This window comes from Pteronotus mesoamericanus, unplaced genomic scaffold (assembly GCF_021234165.1).
Source record: "Pteronotus mesoamericanus isolate MK-2021 breed Mesoamerican mustached bat unplaced genomic scaffold, CSHL_Meso_final contig_163, whole genome shotgun sequence".
Classification (NCBI taxonomy): domain Eukaryota; kingdom Metazoa; phylum Chordata; class Mammalia; order Chiroptera; family Mormoopidae; genus Pteronotus; species Pteronotus mesoamericanus.
The window spans coordinates 8577658-8601048 of record NW_026555064.1 but is presented as its reverse complement, the minus strand read 5'-3'; the positions used below and the strand labels follow the sequence as shown (position 1 = coordinate 8601048).

At 38.2% G+C, this 23391-nt stretch overlaps 1 protein-coding gene across 6 annotated transcripts in view; it reads right to left on the bottom strand.

The window, feature by feature from the left end:
• The window catches only part of INPP4B (inositol polyphosphate-4-phosphatase type II B), a 544323-nt gene that overhangs the window by 72749 nt on the left and 448183 nt on the right, over positions 1-23391 (bottom strand). For all 6 annotated transcript variants that reach the window (XM_054562864.1, XM_054562878.1, XM_054562860.1 and 3 more), the window contains 2 exons: positions 18586-18763; positions 8916-9119 (listed from right to left, as the gene is read on the bottom strand). In XM_054562864.1, coding sequence (XP_054418839.1) covers positions 8916-9119; positions 18586-18763 — 382 coding nt within the window. The remainder of the gene's footprint in view (positions 1-8915; positions 9120-18585; positions 18764-23391) is intronic.

Sequence of the window (23391 nt, the reverse complement as noted above, 5' to 3'; positions counted from 1 at the left end):
TTCCATCTGCTTTTTACGCTTAGAAGAGCTTCTTCCTTCTTTTCCATCAATCCAAACAGTAACTCTTTTAAGTCTCACTATCTCCAAGAACTGTTTCTGCTACCCTTCCTCTGCTTACTGCATTTTTTCCTTCCCGATAGGCAGAGGGCTCTATGAGGGAATGATTATTATTTATTAATCCTTTTATTCTCAGGTCTTCAGGTAGGAAAGAAAGAAAGAAAGAAGAAAGAAAGAAAGAAAGAAAGAAAGAAAGAAAAGAAAGAAAGAAAGAAAGAAAGAAAGAAAGAAAGAAAGAAAGAAAGAAAGAAAGAAAGGAAGGAAGGAAAGAAGGAAGGAAGGAAGGAAGGAAGGAAGGAAGGAAGGAAGGAAGGAAGGAAGGAAGGAAGAAAGGAAGAAAGGAAGAAAGAAAACAGAAGGGATGTATACCTTTCATCTCCTCTAACCTTCTTAAAACTTCTCTCTAAATATTTTCAACATTTTTTTCTGTGTATCACACAACCATGGCTTCTCTGGGAATCACTGTCAATATCTCAGCTTGTTTTATGAGTGCTGGCCATTTGCTTGAATTAGATGATATGGTTTTTGAGGTCAGAAACCACATTTTATATTTAGTTTCCCCCCCGCCCCCGGTACCTACAGCTTTGCTGCACACCACTGATGCCTAATTAACACCTGTTGATGGGCTAAATAACCTGCTATTTAAGGAATAAAAACAAATTAAGATACAACTATAAGAAGTATTACCACATCTTCAAATTACAGTTAGAACTCAGCTCAAACTCATAGGCTAAGTTCACCCTAATAAATGCTACATCATGCTAAAGCTTTCAACTCAGTAAAACATATTAAATAAAGCATTTGTTTAATAACAAAACATTTCCATTGATTGGCTAAGGCTTTTAATTTTGAATTGGTAATTGGATGCAATCTGTACACCATTAGATAGTTGCACCACAGGTTGAATCGTATGACATTATTAGTCAGTGTGCTGTATACAACCAATTTGCAGGATTGATTTTTTATAAAACTGAATGTAACCTGATATAATAATAGTCTGCCCGGATATACCTCAGCAATTCCTTGAACAATTAATTAAATTTTAGAGATTCAAAAATTTCTATTTAGGAAATAATGTCTGACTATTCACATTAAAATGTACTAAAGTTTAAGGGCACTTGATTTAAATGTAATCATAAAATCTTAAAGCGTGAGTATGTAAGTTTACATATTTATTATACACAGATACTTCAAAATATCTGACATTGAACTAGGCATTATAAGAGTCAGGAAAATAGCCAAGGGAGATGATGATATCCAATATAAAACCACAGAAAAGTCATCCTTACATTAACAAAAATAAAATATCTCTGTTAAAAACACTGATGTGAGGTGAAGGATGAACTGCTGATTTTGTAAATCCATCCACTCACTTAATCGCACATTCACTCTGAAAAAAATACTTTGAACTAGTATGAATGAAACACTGCATTCGGTGCTACAAAATGGGACTGAAGGTGAACGTGTTAACTGTGTGTGGGAAAATCTAGAATTTGGCAGGATTTCATGAATATGCATGCACATAAAGATCTCATTTGGGGTTTCTCTTCTTTAATAGAACATTTGTGCATTTTAATGGACAGTCATGAACTTTGCTTAATCACCTTTTGTGGACTTTAACATCAAATAAGTATTCACAGCACATTTTTCCTGGGTGAAATGGGCCGGAGAAGTTCAGGAATGTTCCCATCCATCAAAAAAACAGATGATGGGAGACATTCAGTTGTCACCCAGGGGACTGGCCTCATCCTCCCTGCCTTTGCCTGCCCTTTCTGATGGGGAGAGTGCATGCTTCCCATGGCCCTTCTTCATTATAAGGCTCACAAAACCCGACAGCCCGACTATGTGTGACTTAGGGAAGGGGAAAAAGGCTGCGGCAAGGGGAGAATGCTTTCTTCCCTTCATATTTGCTAGGGAAAATCTAAAATTATTTCTGTGTAATAAGGACCTTTGTAATGGGCATATGAATAATCAAATGAAGTTAAAATTGCCACCATTGGGTTTCTGGAAGCATCTGGAGGCCTTAACTCACCATGTCCTTAGCCTTGGTCATCCCTGATGTTCTGTGTTTGTCTTGACTTTACCGCTTTCTAGGTTTGGTGATAATATGAAGATGACTTGAATAGTCACCTCAGAGTTGATTATGGAATGGGAAAGTAGGCACTAAGGAGAGAGGACAGAACTGGGTGTTCTGACTGAAACAGAGAAAAGAAAATCCTTAAAATAATTCATGCATTCTTGTGTGGAAAAAGGTACCTGACATAGGACAGAGTTATCTTAAATTTAAATATTCTGTTTCAAAATAAAGAGTTAAACAAGAATAGTAATTTGAGGGCAAATTTCAATGTCATTTACGCTACAAATGAGTACTGAGCAATTTTACGTGCAAGTGCTCTGCTAACTGAAGAGATACAGCAGTGTGTTAATGACGTTGTCTTTGCCCCTTAGGAATTTATAAAGTTTATGAAAACATGCAAGAAGCAGACATATAAACAACTGATTATAATTCAGTGTTCATGAGGCTCAGTGATCATGGGATATAAGAACAATGCTTTCTTATACAAAATATTTTGGAGTTGAATATATCTCTCTTTATATAATGTATAATATATAATATATAAACTCTACACACACACACTATCTATTACATAAAATTTGGAATTAAATGGCCATAGTTTAGTGAACATTTTACTCATTTAGTAACTAAACTATAAGTTGCTTCTTTAGAAAAGTTCAATCATAGGTTAGTATCTAGTTGTCTATAGGAATTAATTACCTCTAAAAATGAAAATGACTGATTTCCTTTTTATTAAGAGCAGGTCAGTGGTTTCACAAAGCATAATTCTGGGCCATCAGAGAACCGAACAGAATCTTTTTTGAAAATCATTTTGCATAGGCACCTCCACATCATGTACTGCCTAAGTGATTTTCCCTATAAGTAAAGTCTAGATGGAGAGAGAGCTGGCAAGAGATGTTGAGAGCAGAAACCACTGCACATGGCTTGTGGAGGTGTCTGGCAAAATATGTTCGTCCTCAATGGTTAGCAATATTTTATAACTATCTGTGATGAGTGCTACCAATTATGGTAAAGTAAACAGCTCTATCAATACTTCTGTCAAGATTAAGCATTCATATTTGTTCCAGACATCGTTAGAAAAAGGTATAATACCAAACGGACTGTGAGATGTTGATAAAGAACTTATCAGAGACTGGTTTGTGTAAACCTTACCACAAAATGCAATCTTTGGGAATATTGAGTTATAGAGAAACCACATTTTTTTTCAGGTAATAAATACAATTTATTTTCAGAATGCCTGACATAAATATTACTGTGGATGTGCTATCGTTTTCATTATCTATAAAATTATTAAAAAATTATTATAGATTAACTTGGATCATCTATTGTGTTCATGTGACATAAACACATTGTCTTAATAAGGCATAGCAAATGTTCTCTTAGCTTAAGAATGGAACTAAAATTTAAAATTTGATTTATACTTACTACACAAAGAAAGGAATTAATTAGGTCATTTGAATGCTGATATGTCTGATACAGAAATGTAGCTCAACTAAAAAAATGGGTTTGCGATATGGCTAAGTAGTATGAATAGTTTTCCTATTCTGTTCTTTGCTAGAATGAATCAGAATATAAAGGTTCAGAAGTTTATCTTTTTTAAACAATTTTTTGAATGAGGATAGGCAGATTTAGCCACAAACCCTTCAGTGTAGTAATACTGAAATTAGATTATGTGTTACAGAGAATAGTATAATTACCAAAAGCCACAAAACTGGGTCAACTTAGTACTTTGGTTGGATGGCATGCTTTCATATTTTGGACAAACTAATCTTGGAACCCCAGCTGTTGGAAGCATCTGTTGCAGAAATGTAGAGAAAGAAAAGCAGTATGTCATCCTTACCAGCTAAAAGATGAGAAATGCTATATTAGCCTATTTCTTTGCACAGATTGTCATAAAATCTCAATATTCCTTTGAAATTTAATTGTTTAGTAACTTTTCAGAAAAATCAGGCCTTAAAGCACTCAATCATTGACAAGTAAAATTAAGCAAATAATGGACATTTTAGGTTCAATCTCCTCCATATTGACTAGATAATTATTATCTAGTCATGTCATCAATTTTGCCAACAAAACAATTTGAAAAGAAGCAGCCTCATGCTGATTTGGAATTAATAGAGATTCTTTCTCATGACCTCAAAAAGAAAGATTTTTACATGCATCAGCATAGTAAAATCCAGGAGTTATTTACTAACATGTATTTAGTTTAAAAATATTTATTATAAGAACCTAAGTACAGTTGTTTCTGTTAGATAATAGTTAAAACCATAGTTACTATAAGAAATTAAATAAAACACACAGATTTTTAAAAATGAAGCCCCTTCCTATATATCTAAACCTAAACCAACATAAGTAATCAGAGAATATTTTCATATAATATTACAGAAACCCAATTAAAGTAATTTAAAACATTGAATTAATTCAAGAAGTTGACTAGACTTGTAATTAGTGCCGAAACTTTTCTAACACCTAATTAACTAGAAAAGCAGCATACAAAATTGTTTCCAATTCATTTAATAGCACAATCTCCAAAGGCACTTTCAATTAGCTACATTTTCTTTGAATTTACACAGCTTTTCAAAGTTAGATAAAGCTTTGGAAACAATGGTAAATGGTTATAACTTTGGTGAGTTTTTTAAAGAAATTTTCATCTCTTGACAAAGAAATCTTTTTACTAGAAAGTGGTTAAAAATAAGGACACTCTCTAACAATCAAATTTGGTTATTGCCGGCAAATTGAGTAAAGCTGTATTAGGAAGAGAGAGTTAGGAGTAACTTTTCTGAGTGGGAAAGATTTTCCTTGTAATTAATTGTGGTAAATTTAGACAAAGCATTTATATATTTCTAATAACAGTGCCTTCCAGAGGAAATTCAGAAATTATGTGAAAGGACATGGAGAGACATATCTTCATTATTACTCTACTGTTTTGCCTTTGAGAGAAACCACGAAAACTTCAGAAACTGAGACTATAGTCTTGCATCAAGAGGGAGAAAAAATCAGGAAGCCTTTCTCCTAGTGGCAAGGCGATCGAAGCATTTCCAAGGGAATGATTGAGGGGCAGCCAACAACCAGGGGGGCTCCTACTGCATCTTGTCTGGCTAGCTGTTCACAAAGACTGAAATTATTCCCGGTTTTTTCAAATCTTGCTAATAAACTCCTCTACCCATTTTCTTTGGAGCTCACTTGAAACTTTACCTGTTCTCCTCAGCCCATCCTCCCTGCTCCCCTGTCTTTGTATATGGTTCTACTTTAAGGATAAAGAAACTACCTAGGTTAATATACAATAAATATATAAAGAACTCATACAATTCAATAAAGAAAATGTTCAGAGCATCTGAATAGACATTTTTCCAAAAAAGACATCCAAATGGCCAACAGCTACATGAAAAGGTGTTCCACATCACTAACAAGCAAGGAAATGGAAATGAAAACCACAATGTAATATCACCTCACATCAGTAGAAATAGCTATCATCAAATGCTATTCCTACCTCACATCAAGTGTTGGCAAGGCTGTGCAAAAGAGAGAAAACTCACACACTAATAGTGGGAATGTGGACTGGTGCAGCCACTATGGAAAACAGTATGGAGGCTCCTCCAAAAAATTAAAAACAGAACTACCATATAATCCAGCAATTCCACCTCTAGTTATTTATCCAAATAAACCAAACACTAATTCCAAAAGACATATGCACTCCCACATGCATTGCAACATTATTTACAAAAGCCAAGATATGGAAAAATACGTAAGTATCCATTGAGAAGTGAATGAATAAAGAAAATGTGACACACACACACACACACATGGAACATTACTCAGCCAAAAAAGGGAGAAAAGCCTGCTATTTACAACAATACAGATGGACCTTGGGGGCATGATGCTAAGTGAACTCAGACAGAAAGACAATTACTGTTCGATGTCAGTGATGTGGGGTATCTACAAAAAACTCACAGAAACAGAAACAGAAACCGCTCGGTGTGTGCAGAGGTGGGGGCTATGGGAAATGGGAAAGGTGGTCAAAAGGCACAAACTTCCAGCTATAACATTGATATGTCCTGGGGATGTCGCGTATAGCACGGTTACTATAGTTAACACCGCATTGTATATTCAAAGTTGCTAAGCCAGTAAGTCTGGCTTAAAAGTTCTCATTATTAAAGCAAATGTGTAACTATGTAGGGTGATTAATGTTAACTAAATTTATTGTGGTAATCATTTAGAAATATATATATAAAATGAAATCATTATGTTGTACACCTTACGCCAATACAATTTGTACATCAGTCATTGTCAATAAAACTGGAAAACTATTTTAAAGAAACAATCATAAAAGTCAAGTCCATCTTGTACCCTCCTGGAGACAGTGGAAAACAGCTTCCACCAGGACTTGTCCTTCCCCTGCGCACGAGAGTTGATTCTCTCCTCGCCTCTGTAAGGACCTCACTCTATTAGTCACTGTCTCTCTGACTCTCAGATGGCTTTTGTAGTATAAACAGGCTCAATGTTCAACACTTCAACACCTTTAAGCAAAACAAGTAAACAACTAATAAGAACCTCTACTGTCTCTTTTTCTCTCTGTCAGTTAATGTGTTCATGTCTGAAAGGCCTCCTCCAACTCTTTCTCGAACGCTGAACTCACACACATGTAAGTCTGAAGAATTCCTGGGAATCTCACCACAACCACTGGACTCCTGCTTCACTCCTTGTTCAACCCTAGATCGCACTGCAATTGTCACTTGTCTTTCCAGAGCCCTGATGAGGCTGTGGAGTCCTTGAGGCTTACGTGGTTCACCTCTATGTCCTTATGGAAACGGAGGATTTGAAAGCTGAGTGGCACCGCAGGAAAACGTCATAGCATGAAGAAGACCACCTGCACGTGAAGGGAAAGCCTGGAGGAGAGCAGCCCTCCGAAGGAATGGACCAGGCAGAGCAGGTGCTCAGTGACCACCCTGAACAGGAGGGTTGGCTGAAAAGCCCTCACCTTGCCCTGCGTTTCCCACCGTCTTCCATCTCGACCCACAGTAGGAAGGTTCTGGTATCAAATGTTGCACTGAAACCACATTAATGGAACCTACCTTCCCACCTGTCTCTCTCCTATTTGTTCATGTGTTTTTATTCACCACTGGACTCAGCTCTAAGCACCCAAGGACCTACAAAGTCCCAAAAGTATCTAAAGAGAAGGAAATAAGGAGGGAGGGCAGAAGAGACACATTGTTGTGTAGCCGGCAGAAGGCCAGGTGTGAGGGTTTGCATTACACAGCGAGGTGAAGATTATAAAAATAAAAGACACCCAGTTCCCAAAGTCTCACTTGGTTTAATATAAAATGGAAATTATCTGTGAAAAGGTTAACACTATGTTTAATTAAATGAAATACAAGTTATTTTCTATGTCTACCCAAACTCTTAAAATTCACAGTATGAATTTTGTGGTAGATCCAGTTTTCCCATTTATCTCAAGGGATAGTACTGGTCTTCATAATAAGATAATATAATTTACATACCCTAAAAAAAGAAAACCCAGAGCGATAATACTAAACTATTGCAATGCACTGGCCTCAGCCTTTCCAGGTAATGGAGAATCATCACACAGGTAAGTTGTGTATCTCATGACCACCCTGAGCCAAACAGGTGCTGCTATTTTCCCTTTACAGTTGAGCAAATTGAACTTCAGAGGGGTTAAGAGGTACGAATGCCTTGGAGCTGTGAATAAATTGAAGAAGAAGGTGAGGTAAAAGGCAGAAATATTAGATTTGCTCTTTTAAAAATGCTTCAGTGGGAGAAATGCAATCTTAATCAGCAACAACAAATACTTATTCAGCATTTACCTCTTGGAGCCCAGCTCTGCTGTTCCTCTGATAGAAATTTTATCTGAAGAGAGAGCGGCATCACTTCACAGCCCTTCAGACAGCAGTTTTTTTAGAGAACTGGGGCTTTCAAATAATTTACTCCGTGAACACGTTTAAATTTAAGTGGCAGGAAAAGTAATTGTTAACTATTTAACATCTAATACGGCCAGCACACTATTTTTGTGGTTAAATATAGGACACAGTAAAGAGTTTCCCTGTGTGTGTGTGTATTTAAAGGGATCGTGGACAATCAATAGGTATTGATTCAGCAATAATACAGCGTTCCCCCTCGCCCAGCACCTTCATGTCTCTACTGCCTTATTCTGCCCAAGCGGAGTTCCCCTTATTTACTTGGCTTTCCTTTTTCTTTTCATACGCTTTTATGTGGCCATTCTTCTGCTAATTTGAGAGCACCTGCAGTAACATCTGCTTTTTAATCATCGAACCATGAACAAGAGGGATTTAAGAGAGTCTTACATCTGCTGCCATTTAAACACTAATACTTTCTAAGGTATGCCCAGAACTAAAACACTGGGCTGCAACTTTGAAAATACTTGTTGCATTCAAGTAGTGCTTTGTAGATAACTTCTGACTCTTTTTCTAAAAAAACCCCATTTTTAATGGTTTTTATTGCCTTGGCAATAAATAAGAAAAAGTACTATAGAATCTGGCAATGGTGACATCTTTGCTTTGATGACATATTCTTGGTTATGTATGTATAATTTATTTGACAGCAAATAAATTTTATGTCAAAGAAATGTGATCAAGAATAAAACTTCCATTTATAATTTGCCCCAAAGGAAAAATGTGACTTATTCATCCACAGTCTGTACCTTGACTGCTTTCCACCTTGTTTTGATGAAAAGCAGTGATTTCTTCTCATTCTGACTTTATTTCCCAGGACTGAACACCAGGAAGCAAGCGATGTGCAAGAGACTTACCCACTCTTCCTCGTCATAGTCTGAATGATGGGGTATGGAATCCTGCCTTCTCATCGGCGAGGACGACCCCTGGGGACAGCTCTCCTCTGCACTGTCCTTTGGAGAGGGTGGCTTTTTAAGGACACCTCCTGGCCTGGCAGTGTAAAGTGCTAACAGAGCGCTTCTGACCAGCTGATCCTTGAAGGCATGAACAAAAAGCTCTGTCTGGAAAGAAATTGACAGGGATTAGAAACACCATGGTAGGCATCTCAGCATAGAGCCATGAAAAGGTCAGTTGCAGATTTCTTGGCATTTAAGTGGTGTGGATGGTGGGAAAAGGACGCACAACAGGGAGAGAAATGATTCACAGCTATAACACAACACAGTTCGGTTTGGGGATGTGCCAAGGCCTCGAGTCCTGCTAAAAGTTAACGCCGAGGTTCTATGCACGCTGTGAATGCCGTCTGTCTCCTGAGCTCCCTCTCTTTCCGTTCCATGTCCTATCTTTGGAGACGAATTTTACTGGAGAATAGCCATTTGAACACCATCTACCTTTCAAGAAATTCCAAATAGGCCTTAAAAATGTAATCAGACTATGGATAGTCTATATTTTAAACAGAGTTAAAAGCTAAACAAAGACACGCTTTTTAAAAAGTTAGAGATAGGAGCTCTTTTAGCATTATGGACAGATTTCAACAGTAGAGATGACATAGGCGGTCTCCTCCATGAAACCATTGGGCTTTTGTTCCTTATTATTGCCCCCTAACTGTCTCCTCCACCAAATGGTTTTAGTAATGCTTGTTATTAACAAGGTTTCTGTAAAACCTGCTGTGGTAGATTCTACAAGTTGATGGTCAATACCTAGTAAGTACTGGCAAAATGACAGCTTCTCAATGATAAAGAACTTCATGGCTGTACTTTCCAGCTTCTCGAGGAAATGTTTCATAGCTTCACTCAGTAGAATACTGGAGGGGTAGGAACTGGTTTTCTGTATTATAGTATACTTAATAGGCAGGTGGTCTAACAATCTGTTTAAAGAGTAGAGAAGTAACTCAAGCATTGACCCATATTGCAATCATATTTATACTTTGTAATCTTAGGAAGGGGTTCTTTAACTCATAGCATTCTTTTCTTTTCTTTTTTAAGATTTTATTTGTTTATTTTTAGAGAGGGAAAGGGAGGGAGAAAGGGAGGGAAACACTAATGTGTGTGGCTTCTCGTGCGCCCCCTACTGGGGGCTTGCCCCACAATGCAGGCATGTGCCATGATTAGAGATTGAACCAGGGACCCTTTGATTCACAGGCTGGTACTCAATTCACTGAACTACACCAGCCAGGGTAGCCTTATTTTCAATAATAGTTGATATAATCATCCTTTAGTGAGATACTTTTGGATATATAATGCTGACTTCACTATAGCTATTTCTCTAGGTAGCCCTTTATTGTGCACTCTTTTTTTTTTTTAATTTAATCTTTATTGTATTTTTTTTCCATTACCATTTAGTCCCTTTATACCCCCAACCCCCAGCAATCACCGCATTGTTGTCCCTTGGTGCACTCAGTGTGTAGTCAACACTGCCATGCCTAACAGGTGGTTACTGTCTCTAAATCTCCCTGTTGTGTCCATGCAATTAAAATAAAAGTTAAATAACATATCAAACAGGAGCTAATAAGATGATGTCATACCTGTATCGCTCTCCTTTGCAATACATGATGAAATTCTAGAACTGAAATGGACCTTGAAGTGGGCCTCTTCGTTGACAGATGAGAAAACTAAGACACAAGAGTAGTGACCTGCTCAAGGCGGGCTGCCGGTTGGCAGCACAAATGAAACAGACCCAAAGCTGTCTAACAAATTCAGCAGCTTCCCCTTTACTCCTCACCACCTACCAGACACCGTCAACCTAGAGGTTTCTGTCCTCTCCCTTCTTCCCAACCCAGACTTCCCAAGTGTTCTGAACCACCGCCAGCTCTCAGAGTTCATGTGTCTACAGCTGCCTACCTACGATCTTCACTGCTCAACTTGACTGGATGTTTGAAACTCTCCTTTAATCTGTTAGTCATATTGAAGGCAAGTTAAAGGTCAGTAGGCACGAACTATGAGAAAAAGATTATATAAGAATAAAAGGTTGGAAAATATTTTGATAATAAACTAGGAAATCAAAACAAAAACACATTTTTATTTTAAAAAACATGAAAAAAATTGGCTTGACACTATTCAAACAATTCAGTATCATTGTGGCAAAATGGGGAAATTTGTTGTTTACATCATTTTCCACATAGCATAGATAGACATGTGCATCAAAGTAAATGTAAATATAAAAAATGCGAATTTACTTCCATTCAGCTTCACTAAACTATTTCTCTGTTGATAATTTCAATAAAGTCTTTTGATCTAGTTTTAGAGCAAAACAGCTTGCCTTCTCCAAATTCCTGCTAGTACAGCTCTCGTCTCCGTAACACTTACATAATTACCATGTAGCTGAACATCTATTCACGTGCAATGAAATCCTGTTTGGTTCTTGTAATTGCGATCATTTTCTCCCCATAGCATGCGCACACAGAGGTTCCACGTCATTTATTCAAACCCCATTTGGGTTCATTTACCATGAATATGTGGGAGGTAATACAGTAGACTCTTACAGTTCTACAATCCTGAATCTTGGGGCTGTAATATAATGTAATACACAAAATATAACATACACAAAATCTTAAGCAAATACAATAATGGCTGATCTTTTACTTTTTTATACTGAAAAACTTATCTGATTCCTGGGAAACTCTCTAGATCACCAAGATCCTGTATGTAGAATGGCATTCTGTTAAAGAATAGAAGATATTCTATTCTCATTTCCTGGAAAAAAATGTAATTTTCTTGAGCAGCATTACTTAGTCAATGTAGACCAATGTAAGCCCTGATGTTTTGCAGTCTAGTAAATCAGCTTGAAGAGATTAATATAGTCCAATTATTCCAACACACCTATATTTTGTTGTTCTTGCAGCTGAGATGATAGCAGGAAAGCTGAAAGTCATGGCTAGAAGGTGGCCATGTCTCCAAGCTCCCTACTGAGTTGGAGTTCTGAAAACCTTTTTCTTTTCCTGTCTTAGCTCACACTATATTAAATGAAAAAAAGAGAAACATTGTCTAAATGCTATCACAAGGGTAGGCAAAACAATTCATTTAAAATATCATTTTAAAAATATACTAAAATAAGTATAAGCTTAAGCAAAGGCAAACATATTTCATTTGTTTGATATTAAAAAAGAGAGAAATGTTATTTGAAAAATGAAATGGGTTTGGGTTGTTTTTTTTTTGCCTTATTGAAATTTCTCCATTTCATATTCTCATATACATATTCTTCAAAGTAATTTACAGAATTATCCTCAAGTATAAAACTACTAAAATTTATTTCTCCTGGGAAGGAATTTCCTAGTTTCCTGGCTATTAATGGCAGAGGACTAGTTAGGCGTCTTTTTAACTAGAGACCTCATTGCTATGTCTAATCCCACTTGCAATATGGAATTAGCCAATGGCATGAACAAGTGATTATCATTTTAGTTGCCATGTATATGGAAAGAAATAACCCCGTTTATGTTTAAATGATATTCTTTCATTATTTCACAGGGCAATAGTTCTGTATTTTGACATTAGTGCATTGATTGTGTTTACACATATCACAGAACATTTCTTAAAGGAAAGAACGTTGAACTTTTAGCCAAGAGTGTTACTTGACATCTGGTCAGCCCACGTAAATTAGTCACTTGACCTTGGATAAATCACAAAACCACTTTTCCCCCGTTTGTACAGCATTACAATGACCGCCTGTGAAACCCTGTGGGAGTTCACTGTAAACTGTACAGTGCACACTTCTATTTATGCTTCTTTATCTTGACTGACCTTTTTTCAGTTTTCTTTGTTGATGTATAATCCCGTGCCCACTCAGAGGATCCTGAGGAGCCGTAAACTACTTTCTCGAAAGCTTTTTTTTCTTCCGATTGGTGATGGAACTCCTTCTGTAACTTCAGCTCTCATCTGTATGCCAGGGTCTTTAAAACCCATTTGCCCTCACTTCCTGAACCAGCACCACCAGCTGTTTCCACCTCAAAGTCTCTTAAGTTTCAAAGTTCCAGCCTGATCTCAAGGGATTTTTTTAAAAAAAATCAATGTGTTCTCCATTTTTCTGAGTGATATCATTCCTATTCAGCAACTCAGAGTCCAAACAGCTGGATCATTGTCATTAATATTTATCTTCTGGATTACTCACCAATTTCTGTTAGTTATACCTTTTCAATAAATTCAAAGATTGACCTTTATTTTTTATCCCCACAGCTAATCCCAGTTAAGATCCTTTCTACATTCCATGTGGATACTTTCCTTAGTTCCTTACCAGTTGATTTACTTTAACTTTTCTTTTTTTTCAGGATGTTATCTGAGGCCATCAATATTAAATGTAGACCCCTGAGTCCCAGCTCAGAACTGATGAATCGGAATCTGTATTTTAGCAAGCTCTCCAAGAAGATTACTGACATTCTGTGATGCTCAATAATTCAAACCCTCTGTCCCAGCTCAGCCTATTTCTTGCTATTGAAAGTGACCTTCACAAAGCCTGCCTTCAGGTTTCCACACTCAACAACCTTCTCAGAGCCTGCAGAATAGACCTTCTCTTGGGTAACTAGGAATTAAATGACTAGATCATACTGCTCTTTTAAAACTTTATGAGACACCATTGCACAGTTCACCAACGTATGCACATAACTGTGTACACATCAGTGACATATGAAAGTTCCAGTTTGTTCCATGTCCTCCCCAACTCTTCACATGCTTAGCCTTTTTGACTTAAGGTATTCAAGTGGGTAGTTATTAGCATCTCGTTTTAGTTTAAGTGTACATTTCTTTTAAAAATCCTGAGTTAATTTTTAGAATAAAATGCTTTTTCTCTTCATTAAATACAATAGAAGGCTTTGGTATACTATGCTAAAGTTGAAAGGATGCAGGATTTAAAATGTGTGCGATTTTTTTCAAATTTCAAATGTGAGCATAGCCTCTAATATTTGTGACAAATCCTTGTTGTTGTTGTTTCACAAATATAATAGTGTGAAACATTCTATTCTTTTAAATTCTTCCTTTGTAAAAGTTAAGAACCATGTCTATGTAGCATTTGTCCTATAGTATTGAGTATCATACCACACATAACTGGGTGTTCAGTATTAACTTTTTGATGAGCAGGATAATAATAACTATCTAAACAACATTTATTAATATCTATGGAATGAAGAATGCAATGGGCATTTGAAACTAATGCCACACATATATCTGAACCATGAGAGACAGCTCTACATTTCCTACTTGTAGGCCCTTATTTTTCAGTCTGAATTTTTTAATATTAGTTTTTTTCTTTCTCTCTTCCTTTGTCCATAGTATTGCATAATTCTAATCTAGGGAAAAGAGAAATTCATTTTTATTCCACTCTATTATTAACCTTTCATATCTTACGTTAAAAATTTGGCCCATGCCTTGTCTATTGAAATTATTCGCATGAACTCCGTTGTGTTTGGTTATAATCCTGTATCATAACAAGAAAGTATAGGGACTTGGGCTCAGGATCTACAAATACCAAGTGGTCAGCAGGCCAAGCTAAGACCTGGTGGCCAGAAGAAACACCAGATAAGCTGACCGCAAGAATGTTACCACCTCTCCCTTCCCTACTCAAAAACACAGAGGTAGCTGATTTTATCTCCTTTCTGACTGCCTGCTTCCTTGCAGATGTTGAAACTACTGACCCACATGGGCAGTTGACCAAGGCTTGTCCTCTATGGAACCTTGCTGGAGGGGCAGTCATAAGCAGCATGCCATTGTGCCCTGCAGCTAGTAAAGGAAGTACCTGGACCCTGAAACGAAAAATTCCACAAGCCTGCCATTTTTGCTTGCATGCCTACTTTGTCCTCAGTTTACAACAGCAGCCAAGGGGAGCCAGCCCCTCAGCCTGGTCGGAAGCCCTTCCTTTGCTCTGTGCTGCCTCCCTGGTGCTCAGGCATAAGCTTCATAAAATCTGTCTGGAAGTTTCTCTGGGGTTTCCTCTCAATGTCTATCTGGGGAACCCAAGAGCCCAAAGCCCAGAAACAAGATTAAACAATTTCTTTAATAGTTTCATAAACTAATATGCAGCAAGAAAACCCAGTTACACACCAGAAAATACACTGAGAATTAAAGTATTAGAACAATTTAATTGAGTTTGTGCACATTAGGTCATAAAACATTTATAGACAGATCTCATCCTCATGAAATTTCAGTTATGTCCTCGCCACCGTCACCTCCCTATTTGTTTTCCTAGGTCCGCGGGGAGTGTCTGTCTTAGCACACATGAAGCATGTGACAGTACACTATAGTGGCTGAGCTCACAGCATTTGGAGCTAGACTTACAAAGTGAGTGATTTGGGGCTTATTATATATATATATTTCTGTATCTCAATTTCTTCCACTCTATAAAATGAGGCTATTGAAAGTACCTACTTCATACGATGAGGAAGATTAAATATTAAAAAATTTAGTACCCACCTCATAGGCTTATGAAAATTTAAGACTTTATAATAGTACATCAAAGTTAGTAAACTTCCAAACTAGCTATTACTGTTATCATCATTAGTAACATAACCATTTACCACCAAGAAGCATGACTTTCTTGGGAAGAATAGGCCTCTATCTTATTCCATTTTTACAGTGACTATCAAATAGCACAAATTCAACAAATATTTTGTTTTTATAAATTGTGTGGGTTTTTTGTTTGTTTCTTCCACTAACAGACATTCAGGGGGATGGAATTTTCCTGGGAGCCTAGTCCTGTCGCTCGGCCATCAGTGGCAGTAGAGATACTTTGCATTGCCTCTGGATCTACCAATATGGCCTGCTCTGAGACTCTCTGAATATGACCTGTTGGCCAGCCATGCTTCTCTGTTGCCCCTTGCTTCCCTCCACCTGGCTCTGCGTGTATATTGGGCTGATGCATCCATGGCTGTTGTCTCCAGATGGAATGGGTTTCCCAAGAGGAGAGATGCTATCTCTTAACACAATAATTGAACGCCTCCTTTCCTGCTACCATGGGCTTTCCTCAGCCTTCTCCAGCGTCCCCAGCCTACCTCAGTGAACTCTCTCCTGTTTGGCTGCTCAACAGCTATAAAACCTTCCGATAAGTAGGAACACAGAGAATTCCTATTATGTATTAAAGACCCCGTAGAAATGAGTTCCTAAGAAAACAATTCAAGTACTTATCTTCCAAACATACCAGTTCAGATTCAGTAAAAGAAACAAGGAACTATCAACCAAGAAAGGAGTTTTATTTTCTAGCCCACACTGTGCAAGATCCTGATCTTAAAAATAAAATGTTCCAAGCTAAATTTTGCTAATATTAAATTATACTAAAATTTAAGATGGCACTAAAAACATTTACATTCTATGCTAAATTTGTGGATTATACTTTTTTTTTTTTTTCCTTTTCAAAAAAGTGTTTGTTATGTCATGGCTAGGGGAAAACAAACAAACAAACACACAAACAAAAGACCAGCCTTAGGGCAGGGAGTATGAATCACCAGCACCAGGGCTAGATAGTAATGGATCATATTTCACTTTAAATCATGAGCTACTAATCATCTTCATAGACTATGCAAAAGTCTGTTAACTTGAATAATTCTCTGAAATTCCAGCCATGCTTTCTTAAAAAAAAAAAAAATGCACAGCTTGCAAACTTACAAAGATCTTCCTGATTTTAAGGGTTGACAGATTTATTAGTAAATGAAACTTGTCTACTCAGTAGAAAAATATGGCGGGGGGAGTCAGAGCGATGCTGAATTAAAGGAGGAGAAAATACTTGCCCTGTCTTGCCACCCAAATCACTGCCGCAGGTTGTAAATGATGGAGGAAATGACAATCCCCTGCCCAATGCGCAGGAAGAATATAAATTCTGCTCTCAGATCACCGCCGTGGTGAGCCACTCACTAACACTGCCTGCTCAGGTGAATCCAGAAAACTTCGCCTCTGTCTAAAAGTTCAAAAAAAGAATTGAGCCAAACTGAACTTCTGTTATTTTGCTGTGCGAAACACTCTCTCCGCTTCCCCCCACTTTTTTTTTTCCTGTCCTATTTATTGACTATTAGATATATTTTTTCGACGATCAGAATACTTAAGTGTTGCGGAAGAGTCTAAAATTTTCTTTTTAATTTTAAAAATGGAAGCGTCAAGACCCATGCATGATCTAGGGGACCCCGGACAGCTTCCTCCCTCCTTGGTTTCTGCCCCCTTGCGGCACAGCCTGGAAACTGCCTCCGCGAGGCAGCCTGGCGCCCAGTTGCCCCAGCGCGAACTTTGTGAACCCTCGGTTAGTTTGCCTCTCGCTGCCTGATTTTGCCCATCCTTTAGCTTCTCTGAGTTCCATTCTTTGCCTTTGTGAAATAGAAGTGGTAGGTACCCTCCACTTGGAGAGAAATGAAATGGCGCCAATCAGGAAGCCCCTAGCACAGCCTTTGACAAAGCTGGCACTTGTGAACTCGGGGCCAATTTTTCTTCCCCTGTCCTGATGGAGGAGGGACGGAAGGCTGCATTTTGAACTGGCAGTCTTGAGTTTTGATTTTTTACTTTGTAATTTATTAGATAATTCACTTGACCTTGCTGAGTAGGTATTAGCTAATTTTTAATAAAAATAGATATTAGCTTTATCCAATGAGAAAATATAGAATAATGGACATTTTAAAATGAAAATGTAGTATTATTATAAATTAGCATATATGAATAAAAAGTATCCATATATAGGATCCAGGTTTCTATGAATCTGTTCTTGAGGGATGTGAAGAACCACACTGTCATTTTATTCTAAAATGATACCGGGAGGATTTTCTTTGGTCCGTTTCTTCAAGGGCATATTTGTTGAAAGTATCTCACAATAAGTTACAAGGTGTCCTTAGGTTGCAGAGGTGAAGGACGGACGTATTGGAACTGGATGCCAGGACATCTGGTTTTGCATTTAAAATCAAGCTGCAATTTGTCTTTTTCGACCTTGGTTCTCTCTGGGTCGTTCCGTTGCCCTAATCAGTCATGGACGTTGACGGTGAGGGTCTGTCCTGTGCTGGACTGCCTTCCTCTATGCACACAGAGTGTAAGTCACCGGGGAAGTGAGGGCTCAGGTCCCGCTACATTTCAAACAGCAACTAATATTTTGGATCTTCTCCCAGTAGATAATGTTGAAAGTGAGTCAGGCAGAGAAATTACCCCATGCTACTCATAAGAATCCACATCAAAGACCTGCTTTCAAATGAAGTGACATTCCTATTCAAATGTATAGCTTCATATGCGTAAAAATTAGGTGATCACCAGAGGAAAATAAAGTAATTTTCAAAACCTAATTTAATTCATTTTATAAGACCATGAACCAAAAAAAATGAAGGATGTCAAGGAAAAGAAAAAATATATACCCACCAATAACAGGTTTCATTTCCTACTAGGAAAAAAAATTAATGTTCAGCAAGGTTTGAAAAGAGAATGAGGCCAGTTCAGTTTGCTCCTATGGCAATACTTTGAAGCTTACTTTTTAACTTACTCTATTTTACATTTCCAGGTTCTATGAAAGGCAATGTATGCATAAAGCAACGGCAATGGGGATTTGGGTATTTCATTTTCCCCACTGTAGGGATGATTTGGATCTTACTTTTTCTGAAAGCATCTTTAAAGAATTCTTCAAACTGTCTGGAGAATGCTGGCTTGCAGAATCAAGCAGTAGGTCTGCATGGGTTGCTATCAGAGGCTGGAGTTGATTGATGTTGCTGAGAACTTCTTTTGCTTTGGCTGTGTTTTCAGGTGAATAGTAAATAAACTGGTACCCAGTACTGCAAAAACAAAGACAAAGGCAAGTTAGACACAAAGCAGAAAGGGAGTTCAGCCCTTAGTATGAGATGGCAAGTGATAAACATAAGTCCACATATCATGAGTTCTTATTGAATACATAAGAAGTGTACTAAGAGACACAAGAGTGTACTAGGTAAAATAAATCCAGTCCCTACTCAACCACTAGGAATATTCTTTGTGATTACATATGTCAAGTATTGAAAATCAAAACCAATTAGTATTAGAACTCATTTGTTTAGGTCACATAGTACAGACGGCAAAGGCTCAGCCTTATATTCAGGGAACTCTGAATTAAAAATTCTGGCTCCAGCACTTACTAGCTGGGTAACCTTGAGCAGCCTTCTATTTCCTCATGAGGACGGTGGGAATAATTATCCAATAATTATTTATAGTCATAAGAAGTAGGTAGGACAGGTGATCATTCATGGGAAGGACCTAAAAGAGTGCTTGACACAGAGCAAGCATCCACTGACCACTACCCATATACTCCCCCATGATACTTAGGGCACAGAAGCGCATCTTAATAGCTGAGAAAAGAAATTAATGCCAAGCAGGCATATGGAGAATTTTATTGGATAGGAAAAGGGCATTTCTAGCAGAAAAATTCCATTATGCTATTATATCATCATGTTTTTTGGTTCCTTGTGGTTTTTAATTTAAGTTATAAAAAAATCTAAAATTGATTGCTAGTTAAAGCATTGCTGACTTTTATAACCATCATCTAGGAGTTGGTCAAGCATGTTATGGGGTAAGGACTCCATGGAGGGAAATCTTTGGTCAGTTTCCTTAGGAAAGGTAAAGGAGGCATTCCAGCAGGGAAAGGAATAAAAGAGCAAAACACCAGCCACCAAGAAAGAGAAGTCACGGTTAGTACATCCACTTGGTTGGTGCAAAGCTTACTTACATCCCTTTACGTTCAAGTGTCAAAGCACTTTTCATAATACCTTGCAAACTATGTTGAGTATTATTGAATATTTTCTTATACATTTGCCAGCTAAATTATTAAAATTCCCATCATTCCATTTCTTATTTTGAAATTAGAACCCAATCACAAGTAAGTATTTGTTCTCCCCTTCTCTTTACACTAATGATTTTCAGGGGAAAGGATCAGTTTCTTCAGGGAGACAATATTCTTTTGAAAGCGTACAATGAATATTCCTATTGTGCTATTTATTTAATTTCTTCTTGCATAATGATTAAAAGGAATGTGCTTCATTGCTTGAATCCTTTACAAGACAGGACCAGAAGTCAATGAGGGGTATAGGTTTATAAAGAAAACACATCGCGAGGCTGTAACATCTAGGAGAATTTGCTCTCACTTTTTGCACGTGACTTAAATTTCAGAAACAGAAGCTTAAACATAAAACATACCTTAACTGCTTGGCATATATATTTTAATGAAAATTAAGGCACCAGACAGATAACAATGGCAAGGAGGAGAAAGAAAACAATGTCCCTGCCAATTTCCTAGGTCTCCTTCTGGCTCTTTGGATCTTAGACAGGAGCGTTCTAAGGCCTGTGGCAAAAATCATCAACTGGGGTGTCCCCCTACTCATCTGCACTCAGGCTGGATAGAAAGTTCTGTCCACCCTGGTATTCAGTAAATCAGACAACCTCGTGTTATCTTTGTGGAGACAATGCTCATCTGAAGCTACTGTGAGGATGGCGTTTAGTGTCCAAGAGCCCTGACCGCAGAGAGCAGGACTCCACTATAGACCTGACCCAGACAGCAGCGTGTAGCAGCTGCGGGTGACCCCTTTTCACTGACCTGCACTTTGGTCATGATAATTTGCTCTCTGGTGTCATCTTCTGGGTCCTGACGGGCCTCCCACAGCACAGCTCTGGCTTGGGAAGCCAGCCTTCTCAAGGCCGTGTGTGGTGTTCCAGTTCGCTCTTCCCATGCCTGTCCCCTTTTTGTGGTGTCCTCCCTGGCCTCTCACCCGCACTCCCGTGTGTCCTTTCTGAGTCCGGTCACCAGGGCCTTCTTTCTCCACTCATTTTTACTTCATCCCCGACATTATCTACTCTCATTATTATTGTCTACATATTTTTTTACTCTGCCAATTCCCTCAGCGTCTCCTCTCCATTTGAACCTAACACACATTTTTCAAGATTTACTTCTCACACGTTCTTTTCTTCTTAGTTCAGCTGTGCTCACTGAGGGATGAGGGTGGGCTCTGAGTGTTTATTTTTAAAAATGCAGATTCCCTGGCAACGCCATCACGGGTCCTTAGTATAACTCCTGGCCGGGTTCCTGGGTCGGTCTCCATTGGAGCGGACTTAGGTGGCAGCCGTTGCTTCTCCTGATTAGGTCTTTGAATGATGCGCACCTCATCGAGTGAGGCTGAAAGATTCATCTTCCACAATAAAAGCCAATGTTGGTGTCCAAGATGAAATAGTTTGGTATGGAAAAAAAAAATATCGCCACCACAAAATAATTTTAAGCCTACATAAATTTCCTCTACCTATTCAGTGCCTTACTCTTTAAACATGTCATATATTTTAACAGTTATAGCTTCTTAAACGGAAAGTTATGAGTATAATTTAATTATTGAGATAAAAAGAATATAGCTAAACTCTGTTTTATAGTGGTCTGAAATTCAGACTGAATCCAAACACTTGAATTAACTATCAATCAGAAGGAAACCAGCAGAACAAAATATTTGCTTGGGGAAAAAAGTATTTTATAGGATGTAAATAATATAGCAAATCCTAGGTAATGAAAAATTGAAATTGGTTTCGTAATTTTCCATTGGTGAAACAATTAAATGTATATATGTGAATATATACATTTTAATTTAATTTCTATTTATTTAAATTCTGTAATACCATTGAATTAGAATAGACACACACCTTTATTCGTATGTGTGTGTGCGCATGCATGTTGTTACTGGGCTGTCATATTTTGGAGATATAAAGAAATAACATAGTGAAATAACATTCCTACTCGTATACCCTGATTGCTACCAAAATACAATTAAAACAAAGACTGTATATTCAGGCCCGGACATTCCACTTCAGGAACTTTTTGCCGGTCCCCCTTGCGTCCCCCGCTCTGGCATTGGCTTGCTCCAGGGCTCAGCCCTTAGAACTCTTCCTTTTTTCTTCCTTCCTTCTTCTTTTTTAAATCTTCCTGTCCTTCCTAACCAGTCTCATTTAATCTCGTGGTTTAAATCCCTCCATTGTGCTACTGACCCCCAACCTCACACGTGGAACCTGGACCTTCCTCCTGAACTCCCATTAAGGAGAGGAGCCCTCTGATAACCGGCGCCGCCGAAGGCCCTGTGTGGGCGCAGAGGCCAGCTGAGCTGCGCGTTGTGCATGATCCTGCACTTGCCAGCCCCGCTGGGGTGGGTCAGGCCGTCCCCTCTGAAGAAGATCCAGTGGTCACCATTTGGCTTGGACAGGCTTTGGAACCATAAATGCATGAAAATGAACGAGGTTCCATACAGCATAGGGGAGAAGCTTAAACGTTTTGCAGTTATTTCTTGTGTGGAAATTACATTAGTCCCTGGCTTCACAGGGTTTAACAGTGTGCTTCAGGAAATTGTGGAAGGAAAAACAACACCACCACCCCCCAGATCTCTGCTTTTCCCCACACAGTCTTCCCAATTTTATTTTATTTTTTGCTAGAAGATTGGCTTAGAAAAAAGAACTAGAAGAATACAGTATTTGTTTTGTTTACCTCCTATGGATTTCACTCATACAATTAAATGAGTTACAAGTTCTAAGCTTAAATTGATGTTTATCTTTGAAGCTATTCATTTAAAAAATATTGATTTTATGTTGATTTTAGAATCAGCATTTTTGAACAAGGTTTGAGCCTGCCATTTATTAGCTCTGCGACAAGTGATGCCAATTAACAGGAATGAACCTACAGTTCATTTCCGTTCACTTTGCTCTTCAAGGAAATTTGCCTCTTGGCTCTGATTGGCACTGTGGCTCCTGCTGGCCCACTTCTCAGCTTGCAAACACTTATCTGCAATTTCTGGACCAGCAAGACCTCTTTTCTATGTACATATCCTTTCTTTAGCCCTGTCCTTGCCCTAAAAAAGTTTCCCAGGCACAATTATATGACCTTTAAATAAACAAAGCCTGATGTGTTTTCACTTCCTTCCATTGCCTGTTCCCATTTTATCCCCAAATTCACTTGCCCTCATTTCCTTTGTCAACTTCCAAGGGGCTGGTTAGCTCTCTTTCCCTCAGTCTGGGTACTATTATTTTCATGTTCACTCCTCCGGGAAAGTGTGATGGAGGAACTCCCATTTGCCACCATGTGACGTATTTCTCAACTCCAACCTGGACCGTATCCATTCATGAGCCTAATCAAAGTATAGAATAAGATAAGGTACAACAATGGGAACCATTCCCGAACATTGCAAGAGCAAATGTTCCCTCTTTCTGGGGTGATGGAAATGTCATAAAACTGGACTGTGATGAGAACTGCACAACTCTTTCAACTCACTAAAAATCACTGCATCGCACACTTAAAATAGGTCAGGCTTAAGGCATGCAAATTACTCTACTACAAAAGCAGAGGACGAGTGGTGGTTGCCAGAGGGCGGGGGGAGAAAATATGGGGAGATGTCGGCTAGGGGTCCAAAGTTTA